Consider the following 13665-nt stretch of genomic DNA (forward strand, 5'->3'; position numbering starts at 1 on the left):
CATCTGTGGTGACTATAAGGCCACCCTGAACCACGCATTACAGCAGAGCGCATACCCCATTGCAGTAGTCCAGCACCCATTGCACTCGTTGGAGGGAGGAAAAGTTTTTGCAAAGCTCGATCTCGCACAGGCATATCAACAATTGCTGGTTGATTCCGAGATGGCAGAGGCACAAACTATTATAACACATAGGGGGGCTTTTAAATGCAACAGATTGCAATTTGGTGTCAGCATGGCCCCCGGCGTTTTCCAAAGCCTGATGGAACGCCTCGTCCATGAACTAAAAGGGGTTTTAAATAAACGCCATTGGTTGCGAGCCATGAGCAGCTGCTATAACTCCGGTCTCGAGTCTACTTTGTTCTGGTGATAGAACACTTAGCATCAGGTCATTGCTCTGCAGCATTGCTATTATTTGGAAAGCTGTGATTTAAGAGTATGTGAAAGAGACAAAGATTTTTAGGGCCCGTTCAGAATAATTAGGTAGCTGTTTCTGTTTTCCATTTTTTAATCAATGAGATTATTGGAGAATACCTTCCAGTAGGCTTATTTAGTAATAGTACCACTTCTTCCATAGCAATGCTGCTGTGGCTGCTTAAGGAACAAGCCCCTCAAAACTTGTTGGATAATTTCTGTTCCTTGGCAGACTTCTGAGGAAACTTCCTATTTCTCAGGCCATGAACTGGTTGGAGAATTTTCAAAAAGCCATTTGTGCCAGCTGTTTTTGAAATATGTTTTTACATTTCTAGTTCATTCCTAGAATACGCAAAAATTTCTTCTGATGATAATTCTGAGATTTCTTTATAGTTGTGGTATCAATTATGATAAGGTTTTTTGGTCAGCCATCTCTCCATAATTCTCTAGCTTGTCTGGTCATTCTTTGTCATCAGAAAAGCAGATCACTGAGTATTGAAATAAAAACTTGATTATTGTCAATTAATGAGAAATCCAGTATAATAAATAATGAAATATGAAATATGAAAGCAGGGTTTCTAAAGATTGTTAGTGATGTTTTGATATTGAGAGTTATTTAGTTAACACGATGATGAAAAGATCCTTCAGAGTACAGCATATGTACAACAACTGTACAGCATATTTTACTATTATCATTTTTATTAACTAAGTTTATGCTCAAAGTTTGAAATTGTCTGTCTTCACACTTTACTCTTCTTTCTTTTTGGTTTTGATAAATTGTTCCCTTATGTAAAAGTTCTTTTGATAAGTGGAGCCTGGATGCCAGAATTGATTTCATTATTTATTGTAGTCAGCCCAAGGATGGATGTGACAGCTTTGTTATTTATGTAGTTGAATACAAAATGAGAAATATAGAAGTCAATTACAAGCATCTCTTATAATTCAAAAGAAGAAATCTTTTATCTCTGTATTATTACTAAAACTTCTATATGGTAAAGATATAATATAAAATTTAATTCAAGAAAAAATGCCTGCTTCTCTTGCCTCTCATAAAGAAGATAAATTCTATATATCAGTGGTGGCTGACCTTTTTGGGCTCCTGTGGCAAAAATTGCAAGTGTGCCAGCATGCCCATATTCACCTGCCAGTACCCAGAATGCAATGCACACCACCCCTCCCCATGCTCCCTGTGCATGCACATGCAATCCCTACCCCCACTCCTTACCTGCACTGTGCTTCACAGCTGTTTTTTGGCTGGTTTGAGACCTTTTTCAGTATTACAGGAAGTGATGAAACAGCCTATAATTTGGCCTGAGAAGCTTTGCAGAGGCTTTTTCCAAGCCTCTGGGAGGCTCAAAAAGGCCTTAAACCAACCCCCACAAAATCAGCTGTGAGGCACAGGCATGCATAGTGAGGTAAGTTTGCCTGTGGCTCCCATACCAGCACAAATGGCTCTGTGTGCCACTTGTGGCACACGTGCCATAGGTCCACCATCATGGCTATATATGAAGAACTATTGGGCTGAAAGGTTTACACACATCAGTTGGATTGGGGGGTGGAGTTACAGGAAACTTTTGAAAATTTGGAGGTAAATTAGGAAATAGGCCAAAATGTCTTCATCATTGACCTTTTAATAGTATATTCTGTTTGTCTTAATAAATTGCAATCAATCTTACTTTATATTGCTTGAATTAAATTGGTTATTCATGGATTATGAAGCTAGCTTGTAATGACAAACAACTGTTAGGATTTTAGATCACTTACTAATAGGAGTTGTTAGCTTTTTAAATAATGGATGATAAGCCTCTGATTGCTTTTCCTTTAGCTCCCATTATACACAGAGAGGTCTGTTCATTTACTTCAGTACTTAAATAATTTTCTCTAGCATTGAGGACCAGAAAGTTCCTTTACTTGGGAATGACAATGCAGAAATAACACTCTTTAGCAAGATTTTTGGAATGGTGAGAAAATCAGCCATATGATTCTGCTGTGGATGGCTACTTCCTACTAGCATTTACTGACATACAATATCAGTAAAATGTGACAGATCTTTTGACTCCCAGAAGAACCCTGATAGCCTCTTTCTTTCTTTCTTTCTTTCTTTCTTTCTTTCTTTCTTTCTTTCTTTCTTTCTTTCTTTCTTTCTTTCTTTCTTTCTGGTTTTGCATGTACTTTGTCATACAGTATTTTATTTTCACCATTCTGTTAAAGAATTTTTATATTTCTTTTCATTCCAATCCTCCTATCTCTTCACAGATATATAACCCCTCACAACTCTGCATAGTATTATCTCACAAGGTAAAATCTTGCAAGCGTAAAACTTTTATATGGAGGGTCAAACCAAGATCATACAACCGCTTCTTGTCTTTCTGCTCATCAAAATCTAATGTTGACTCCAATCCTCATTTAAACAGTCACTTTCCAGACAGATTCCTTCTGACTTTCAGAAGGTTTTTCCCATTCATGCCGATACCCAGAAATCTCTCTCCGTTTCCTTTATAGGAAGAAAAATGTGTGACCATAAAGATGGGTATCAGTCATAATGACAATTGTGATTCAGCAACATTTGGAAAATCATCTCTTTCTCTACCTTGACCTAGAATATATTTTTTCTGCATTTTTTCTTGTTTACAATTATACTTATAACTGTTGTAAGTTCAACACCTTTCTGTATTCAGTTGAATTACCTGAACAAGATCTGAGTCAACAGAGTCAAAAAGAAAAGAACAAACTAGGTTATAATGTGCTGAACACAGAGCCCTTGATCCTTTGTAAATATCTAGTATGTTGTCAGAGTCAGCTTCATACAGGTCATGCCAGTATGTCACTCCTAATAAATCCTTTGAAGTTTTTTGAAGTTTGGCTTGAGGCTCATGATTTAATTAGGGCGATCGCTGGAATCCTGACACATGTACTGAATTTTTCATAGTTCAATTAAATGATGATTAAAAAGACTATAGTGGTAATTGCTTCAGATCATTTCCAAACATCAGTGTTTTTTTTCCCAACTATTTCAAATAAAAAGAGAGGTAAAGGTCTCAATTATTTGGCTTGCACATTTCCATAAATACTGAAGTGTATACAAAAATATAATCAGTATTGCTTATTTTCAAAATGAGGGCCACAGACATTTTAAATTTCTCTGTGGAATTTGGAGAAATATTGGGTTCCTAAAATCTGAGAAGTTACAAACATATCTTTTTTCTCAGATTTTGTATTTTCTCCAAGGTTTATTTACATTAGAAATATATTTCCATGATTTCCAATTTGAAAGTTGCTTCCGCCCCTTCCCCTTTGACTTTAGTCCCTTTTCTGGTCAGGAAATTCTCTAGAATTTATTTGCTGAGCAAGTTAGCCATCTGTAAAAGGTATCTTTAAATATAAAATGTATATTGGCAAATAGATGCTTGATGATAAAACTGAACAGGTTTAATAAAACAGAAATTTGAAAGCCTCTGCTTTTATATGACATGCTATTATTGCTGCATTTTTCTTTAAAAAATGGTTAGGAGGAAACCCTAGAGCTAATCTTGCTGCTTATTCCCTAATCCAACAGTCTTTCCAAAGTGAACTCCCATTCATCTATTCTTTTTGTAGTCAGGAAAAATAATTTAACTCTTTAGTAACAGTCACCCATTGCAATATTACTGGAGTTTTGCTTGCATATTTTTATGTCTTCTGCTCCTGGTTTTGTTTTTGTTTTAGATTGATGTTTACTCTCCATTTTGAGATGATTCAGAAAATAGAATGGTACTTGTAATTGTTTTAAACAATAAAAAACACTTTATGACAAAATATAGCATGTTAATTAAAGATCCTCCTATCGATTCCATAAAGTTTGGTTAAATTTTCTTCTAATAATGTAAGTAATCATTTAAGGATTATGATGCCAAATTTAATCCTCAGTAAACTTGACACCGCCTGTACATACTTAGGGATTACTCTTTAACGGAGATTGAAGGTATTTTCTTTAATTATTATCACAGCAGGAGTTGCAGGATTTGTGAGCTAGTGCTTCTCTTAAGCATTACCATAGTAAATTCATGTTCTATCGATAGCTTCTTTATAATCTCATTATTTTAGTGAATCCCAGTCCACCTATGTTTTTTCCACTCTACACCTTTTTTATATGTAAAAGTATTTCAGAAGTGTTTAAGTGTCACATGAAAATGTTACACATTTATAGCAGCTATTAATTTAAAAAAGTTAACTATGTAATTGTCAACATTCATTGCCAGTTTGTATCTAGAGAACCAATTTTGTCTAGTGGCTAAGGCAGGGATGTCAAACTCATGGCATCATGTTGTCACGTGATGTATCGTGACTTTTTTCCTCTTTGCTAAACTGGGAGTGGACATGGGCAGCGTGTGATGCATCCAGGCTGCAGGCCACGAGTTTGATACCCTTGGGCTAAGGCATCAGGCTTGAAAAGGGGATACTGGGAATTCAAGGCCTGCCTCACCCATAAAAGCCAGCTGAGTGACTTTGAAACAGTCACTTTCTCTCTTTCTCTCTCTCATTCCAATCTACTTCATAGGGTGATTGTTGGGAGGAAAATGGGAGGTGAAAGCTATGCTGGATATGCTCCCTGCCTTGAACTATTTGCAAAAGTAATAAAGGTAGAATACAAATAAATGCATACATACATAAAAATTAGCTCATATGGTTGAACAGACGTGGGTTTTCTTCTGATGGACTTCAAACGCTGATAGAAAAAACTTACTGTGAACATGTTGTTGATAGATTTACTGTTCTCTATTTTCAGGAGGAAGAAAGCTAAGTATAAAAACTTACGTTTTCAAAGCACCATTTGTGTGGGTTGAGGGGAGTATTTGCCTATTATACTTTTAAACTTTTTTTGCTGTGCATCATTAAGATAAATGCTGAGCATTTCCTTTTTAAGAGACCCTCTTAACACTTTGAATGTCTACATGCATTAAAAGAATTAAATATTGATAGAAAGGTAAGATCTCCTGGAAGTTTGATAGTTTTTTAAAAAAATATATGTTTTTTATTTGTTCTTTCTTTTTTCTACCACATTGCAGATCTCGTCTTGCAGACTTTTTCACAAACTGCCAGCCTGAATCACTGTCCGTTAGTAGCTGCCTGAAAGAAAACTATGCTGACTGCCTCCTTGCTTACTCAGGACTTATTGGTAAGGCTTATTTTGGGGAAGGATCATTTTCTTTAATATTTAAAATATGTTTTTTATTTGATATCAACAGCAGAAAAGAATAATGAGAAAAAACAAAATACATGGATAAACATGAAGACTCCACAAAAGAGTTGGATATACATGACTATTTTTAAAATGAAAATCAACTTATTTCACCAAATTATAATCTCATACATAAAGAAGCTAAGATTGAAATGAACACAGGTAGGAAAAAGGATGCCATGGGATTGGAAAAGATTCTATAGAAAGAAAGACACTACATCATCGATACACTACTTGCAGGGAATTATTTTTTATCCAACATTAATTAAGGGTATATTGTCGTTACTTTGGAAGTGACTACTTCAACTCATTCACAGAATCCAAAAAGGGAATATCACATAACTAGATCTTCTTTGAAAAATTGGATGAATTGTTTTATAAAATATAAGACTAACATTACCATTTTCTTCTGTAGCATAGTGTTGTTCAAAAAACAGAGCTAATGTTATCTTCCTGTCAAGGTCATAGAATACCCCATTGCATTGTGGAACCGTCTTCTCCTGAGGAAGGAAGAAAACATACCCTAAAATTATTGATATTTGTACCAACAAACATATTAAGACTTTTTGCACAACATTTGTTACTCAAAACTTAAGCAGAAGCTATATTACTCAATATGTCATGAGCCTCAGGATAGTACAAGGAACTTGTTAAATGTTACACACAACATGACCTATACACTCGATATTTTCTATAATATTACAAGAGATGATTACCAGAAGCAACAGATGGTGTAAGATAATACCCATGTATGGTGATAGAGGAAGATAACCAATTATGTAATCTCCTTTTCTGTTTTGTTTTGCTGTGTCAAAGCTGGATAACAGTAACGCCTCAGGCGATATTAGGATGCTAAACGTATAAAAGTGACACCCTGGGCATAACTCAGGGTTCAGAATTTGACATGTTAATGCTCTGAACCTTTGCACAAATAAACCTGTTTCTCCAACCCTTGGTGGTCTTGTGTCCTGAACTGGTGACTAAGATTGCTGCAACAATCCAAACTGGATGACATCCAGAGGCATAGACGATAATTCCTATAATTCTGATCCTTGCCATACTCACTAAAAATCCTGAGACCTGAAGTCCATACTTTGCAAGGGATTTATATTTAGGAAGACTGCTCTAATGAACATGTCATGAAATTGCGTAATGGGTGTTCTAATGAAGTCAGAGATCTTGTAGTTTTATATAAATAAATAAATATATTTTACATTTATATACTTCAAACAATATAGTCAGGCAAACAGGAGTATCATGCAGTAAATCGCAGAGCATACAGGACATATAGAAGAAAAAGGCAAGACAAAATGGAAACTCCTCCCACATGCCCACAGCAACCAATCACTGAGCAGATGGTTCATGCAGGAGCCAGCAATCACCATCCAATCAACTATAGTTGTGTATTTTGGCTCACTGAACAACCCTACAGCTCCAGCTACTAAATTTAAATATCCTAACAGAACACTTCTCATCAGCATAGCTTGCCAATACTCTTGGTGTGACTTCCTTTCATTTTAGGAGTTTCACCATCCATCAGAAGCTCACAGTGTAATGGGTCAACAACAACAACAATGGTGTTCTTCTTCCAACATTGGTTGTGTTATATGAAAAGGAGTCTTTCAGCATTACAATGGCAGTGCATAGTAAAATGCGCTCTTTTTTGAGTGATATTAGTTTTATATAGGCCCTCAGAACATTTAATTGTGCAGAGACAATTTCCTGCCATCTGATGTGAGAGGCTGGCTGAAAGCAATTATATATTACTTTGTCAGCAAAAAATCCAGGACAATTGGTATTTCCACTCATGGGAATGCCTGTATTTATATTTGGCTGATACAATAGTTATCATATTCTCTAGTTCTCATGCTCAAACTAAGAGAATCGGGGTTGGAAATAATTTTTTATATCAAGGTTTTGAATTTCCTCCAATTTGTGTATAATTATTACAATTATTTCTACTTTTTGAGTAAAGATAAATAAATGGGATGAGTAATAAATTACAAGTCTGTCACTTGGTTCTCTATCTTTCTGCTTGTAAAACAGATTCTTTGATGTAAAAATCATTATTGACCTTATTATTTTGTGTATTGAACAGTTTGGCATATTTGTCATTTCCAACAAAGCAAAAAAGTCTTTTAAGTTTCATTTCTTACATAATGTTTAGTTCTATAACACCACCACAGCTTCAGTGTTTTAAAACAAGACCTTTGGTTTGATAAGAAATCATGTTTCATATATATATATTTGAAATGTGTGTATGTATGTATGTATGTATGTATGTATGTATGTATGTATGTATGTATAAACGTATGTGAATGAATGAAATATGGTGAGCAAATAACATAAAGGCTAGGTATTTGATTTGTCTCAAGTTCAGAATTTGCACTATCATGAAACATTTCTTGTTGCTTCTGGAAGGTGAGAAAACAGCAAATCAGATTCATATAGAAGTCTTTTGATCAGATGTGATCTGAGAAAAACATAAGTAAAACAAAATATACTTGTTCAGAAGAACAGGCAGATAGCAGGACCAGAGGAAACACAGTGAAAACTTTAGAATAACTGATATTTCAGAAGACAGAAGCATGAAATTTAAGTAGACACTGAAAGTATTTAAATATGCTCAAGATAATGACATTTCTGTTTTCCCAACCAAACAATATGTCTTTTTCCGATTTTTTTTTCTCCAGAACCAGTAGCTATCAAAGAAATGCTGTCATACCATTAAATGTGTGTGTCTTCTTCTTGGACCAAAGTAGTAATTTAGGAGGACTTTATGATAACTTTGAAGAATCTCATAAATGATTTTTATGGAGGCAAATGCAAACAGATGGCTTAATTAGCTATAGATAAATAGACTTTTGTACAAAGAACTAGGCATCTTAGACATCATTCAATCAAGTGATGTATAAATGCTAGCTACTGGTAGGAAATAGGTTAGCTCAACAACTTCTGGAAAGTAGTCCCAGATATGATAACTTTTCTTGGAAGTTTTATTGAAATTATTCTTCCATTTAGCGTTACAATAATTATAGTGCTTGCAGAGAGGCACGTTCATGTGTTATCCTTTTTTATTTTCTGTAGTCAATTTATTAAATTTTAAACAAGAAAAATTATAACTAAGAGAAATTAAGAATTAGGAAAAGAAAGAAAGAGAGAACAAAGCCAGAAGTGTACTTTCATGTTTCCATAGGCTAAGGTATTGCACAAATGTTAGAAAGATCACTGCAAAAACATCATTCGGTCTCAAGTTCAGTAGAAAGGGTCCTGAGGAAGCAATATAAGTGGACATATGATTCTTTTTTTTAATTTTTATTGGTTTTTAAGACAAACATAGACAAACAAAACATAAAAACATCAAGCCATCTTCCATAGATATACATACAGTGTGCCGGTTGGTTTACAAATTGTTTTGTGCTTCCATTTCGTAGTATTCAATTACAATTACATTGTATATACTCTCATATTTTCAATCAAATATTGAATACATTAATATAATTATTAACCAATCATTTGACTATACTTTTATTCATTCATGTTTTACGAAATAATCATATTTTACTTAATTTGTTTTATGACGGTTCATATTATCACCCCAAATCTATCCTAAAATCATTTTGTAGATATAATAAGAAAAGAATACATCTTTATATATTTATTATTTTCTAAGAATCTACAAATTTCATTACTATATTTTATTGTCTAACCATTGATAGAATAGATCAATAGATACGTTTTGCCCATAAGGTTGTTCTTTTTTAAAAGACGTCATTTCAAAATATTTACTGAGAGTACACATTCGAAAAAACATATTATGGAATACTATTATTGTGCTATGAAATTTAATATGATGTATTCCAGCTCAAATATTAGTAGTTATTCATGCCAAAATCACCACAATTTGCTTGTATTTCCTTTTATCTTCAGCAGAGGTGGTATTCAGCAGGTTCTGACCAGTTCTGGAGAACCGGTAGCGGAAATTTTGAGTAGTTCGGAGAATCAGCAAATACCACTTCTGACTGGAGATTTTACAGTATCCTGCCCCTGCCACGCCCACCAAGCCACGCCCACAGAACCGGTAGTAAAAAAGTTGAATCCTACCACTGATCTTCAGTACTGTACCCTTTAGTTTATCAGTCAGTATCCCAGTTAGATTAATGACTGTTAACAAAACAAAGCCATGTAAAATATATAGTCATATAAATGCTAAATGGCAAATAGAGATCTTCCACAAATTAACCACAATAAAACATTCCTTAAGATTCTTCTAAATCAGAAGGGACCATGCCTCTTCTTTCCTCAGGAAAAGAGTTCTGGACTGATGTGATGCCAAAATATGTCTTTCTCTGAAAACCATGTGACTAAATAACTTTGTTCCTTGTCACCAAAGAATAGGTGATAGAAGCCAGTCACCATCACCTTTCAAACTGAAACTAAACATATGATGTATGTTTAAGCAACTATATTGGCTCCAGACGATAAATCTATTAGGCTCTAGGAAAAAAAGAACGTGGTCCCACAATTCAATGGTCTGCCCAACTTATTATTACTTGGCCACATTAGAACCTAATGAGAAAAAATAATGTTATTTATTTTGGGAAATACTGCTACAAATTCCAGATTAAACAGAAGCTTTTTCTTTGAATCCTTATCCTTCCACACATCAACAAACTGTAACACATTCCTGCTTATTAGCCCTTGTGGGTAAATGTATATGTCAACTGGATTACACATAGAGTTGTTTATTTACTGGATTGCCCACCCCAAATTTCATGACCCTGGGTGGGATAACAATCTTAAAATAAAATATAAAAACAGGAAAACAATATGCAAAGAGAGAGCAGCTGGGGTAAAAAACAAGCTCATTCATCTCAAATCAACATGACCAATGTACAGGCTCAGCCACACTTTCTGACTCCCAGGCCTTGTCACATATAATAATAGTATATAGTACTGTAACCATATAATGCTCTTAGTGTGGGATTGAGTATAATGTGTCTCCCTTTGAATAATTAAGAAAACTTCAGCCAGAGTCATTTTTATAAGGAGACTCTGGAAAAAAAACATAGATTCTTCAACAATTTGAAAGGAAGTGCTTTCTGTATGTTTTCATATGATGTGAATCATCTCTTGCAAATAATTTGCATAATGAGAAGGAGGAGGAAGAGCAGGAAGTCTTCACCTATCTTTTATTTATTTCATTTATTTATCTAATTTATGTAACTGCCCATCTCACTAAACGTGACTCTGGGTGGCAACAAAGCTAAAAACAATAAATAAGTATGCAAAATCACTATCACTATTAATGGTTTATTAATTTTTTATTAAAAACTATATTAAAAAACCAAGGAAATAACAGATGAAAGTAGTGTGTCACATATTTAGTAAAATATTCACTGCCCCCTGTATGTAACAGATAACATAATCAGAGTTGGAAGGGACCTTATAGGTTATTTAGTCCAACCTGCCACCCAAGGGGGAGACCATTCACCCTTTCTGACAAATGGCAGTCCAATCTCTTCTTGAAAGTCTCAAGTGATGGCGGTCTCACAACTTCTGAGGGCAAGCTGTTCCATTGGTTGATTGTTCTCACTGTCAGAAAGTTTCTCCTTATTTCCAGGTTAAATCTCTCCTTGTTCAGTTTCCATCCATTATTCCTTGTCTGGCCTATATGCGTTTTGGAAAATAGCTTGACCCCTTCCTCTCTGTGGCAGCTCCTCAAATATTGGAAGGCTGTTATCATGTCTCCCCTTGTCCTTCTCTTCACTAGATTAGCCATGCCCAGTTCCTGTAACCATTTTTCATATGTTTTAGTCTTCAGTCCCCTAATCATCCTGGTTGCTCTTCTCTGTACTTTTTCTAGAGTCTCAACATCTTTTTTATAATGTGGTGACCAAAGCTGGATGCAGTACTCTAGGTATAGTCTTACTAAGGGTTTATAGAATGATATTAGTACCTCACTTGATCTCAGTTGTATCCCTCTGTTAATGCAGTTTAGGATTGCATTAGCTTTTTTGGCAGCTGCTGCACACTGCTGGTTCATATTTAGCTGGTTGCCACTAAGACTCCAAGATCCCTCTCACAGTTACTGCAATTGAGCCTGGTTTCATCCAGTCTATACTGGATACTTTTGGTTTTTCTTGCCTAAGTGTAGGACTTTACTATATGTATATGAACACTTAATTCTTTGTTCTGGGTTATACTGTGATCTACAAAATTGGTTATCTGAATTACCTGCCACAATCATAAACATCAGTTTGATCAAACCAAGTGCAGATTAAGTAGATATTCTACTCTGTATTTTGTTCAACAATGAATGGTTTGATACATCCTGTTTGCTATATGCCACATGGATATAAAATCAAAGTGGAGAGCTAGACCAGATGCTTAAATACTTGGAAACTCTTCCAAATTCTTCTTTTTAGGGATATGATTTTAAATACACAGAGAGAGAGAGGGAGGGGAGAGAGAGAGAGAGGGGGAGAGATTATTTTTACATTAATGGTTTAACCTGATTTATTTAATACCCCTTTGCATCTCCCATGTGAAGAATCTGCCCTTAGAAGTATTTCCCATACTAGCTCACTTTTCTTGTATTTATCAACTTCATTTTGTGTTTTCATTTGGAATATCTTTATTTCTGATGATATAAATTGTGCCCTAGATACAAAATCTAGCTGTTATTGTTGCACTCATTGAATGGGATAATTTTATTAGCCTCTTTATTCCTGATTGCGGTATTGCTTGTGACATCAGGGTCATTCAATTTATCCTTCCTATTTATCTTTCATCAAGCTTTGATTAATAGGACTTGTAATATTTGTTTGTTTGTCTGCATTCTTCCATCTGCAATTCATTAATTCAGAGGTCTGTTACTTAAGTTTGCTAAGCTTCTGTAGACAGTAGGTAGTTATGATCACTAGAGTTGTTTGTCAGAATTAACAAATGGATCCAGAAAGTAGGTTTGCCATCTTATTCAAAAGAGTCTAACAGCAATTCAAGACATGAAATTGGTGGGTATGCCCTATTGTATATACGCCTAATTCCCATTCCTACTATGGCAACTATTAATTTCATTGTGACTCAGTTCTTTTACACAATCATAGCCAGAGACCTAGTGAATTAAATTATGCCTGTTACAATAGTGAACATATTGCCAATAGGTTTCAGTAATTTTGCCCTGAAATATATATTTGCTTTTTCAAGAACTCAGAAAATGTTGTGAAACACAGATTTTTCCTGTTTTCCAGTTTCACATTATATTTTTAATCTGAGTATTTAACTACTATTACTGCATGATTATTATTATTCCTGCTACTTTTTTCAAATATTAATATGTGTCATGAATAACATATCTGTAGCTAAACTCTTCTGAAGAAAGTTATTTCTTTTTTAGACTATAATCCCCAGAATTCCAAGGCAACGGCCAACAGCTGGATATTACAATCTATCACATCTGGACTGCATAATGTTGGAGAAAGCTGCTTTGCTGTTGCTCAAAATTTTTGAAATATTCCAATATGTCCATATGATATTCTGGGTTAATTATTCTGTACTTTTAAAGGTGCAATTAAAGTACACTTTTTCCCTATAGAGTAAAAACAAGCACTTTTGTTAGTAATCATCAATATTTTAGATTCACAGGGTACTTTTTGTGATACTATAATTTTTATTTAAGATTACCCAGCCCTATTGGTTATTCTTCAAGACCACAAAATAAATGAAACTGAATAATGCTTTCCATTACATTATTGCTACATTAGTACTAAATGATAAGTCTTTTTGAGTTGTCATTCTATACTTAAAATAGTACTTTAATATATAAAGAATAGCCTATCTGAAAAATTCAGATATACTTCACTGATGCATTAAAGCAGTTAGTCTGGACTCATAGTGTCCTTCATAATCAATCAAGCCATATTTACCACATATACATATACACACAATCACACACAGACACACACAAAATAACACCTCCAAAGTTTTGAACTGAATATGACCAAAAGCTTGCTTATATTTACATTATAAACTTA

General features: G+C 34.5%; 1 protein-coding gene across 2 annotated transcripts in view; it reads left to right on the top strand.

Moving 5' to 3' along the window:
- The window catches only part of GFRA1 (GDNF family receptor alpha 1), a 244268-nt gene that overhangs the window by 173910 nt on the left and 56693 nt on the right, over positions 1-13665 (top strand). For both annotated transcript variants that reach the window (XM_026704964.2, XM_087932663.1), the window contains exon 6: positions 5457-5566. In XM_026704964.2, the coding sequence (XP_026560749.1) occupies positions 5457-5566 (110 nt within the window). The remainder of the gene's footprint in view (positions 1-5456; positions 5567-13665) is intronic.

This window comes from Pseudonaja textilis, chromosome 4 (assembly GCF_049901715.1).
Source record: "Pseudonaja textilis isolate UNSWEBS1 chromosome 4, rPseTex1.2, whole genome shotgun sequence".
Lineage (NCBI taxonomy): Eukaryota > Metazoa > Chordata > Lepidosauria > Squamata > Elapidae > Pseudonaja > Pseudonaja textilis.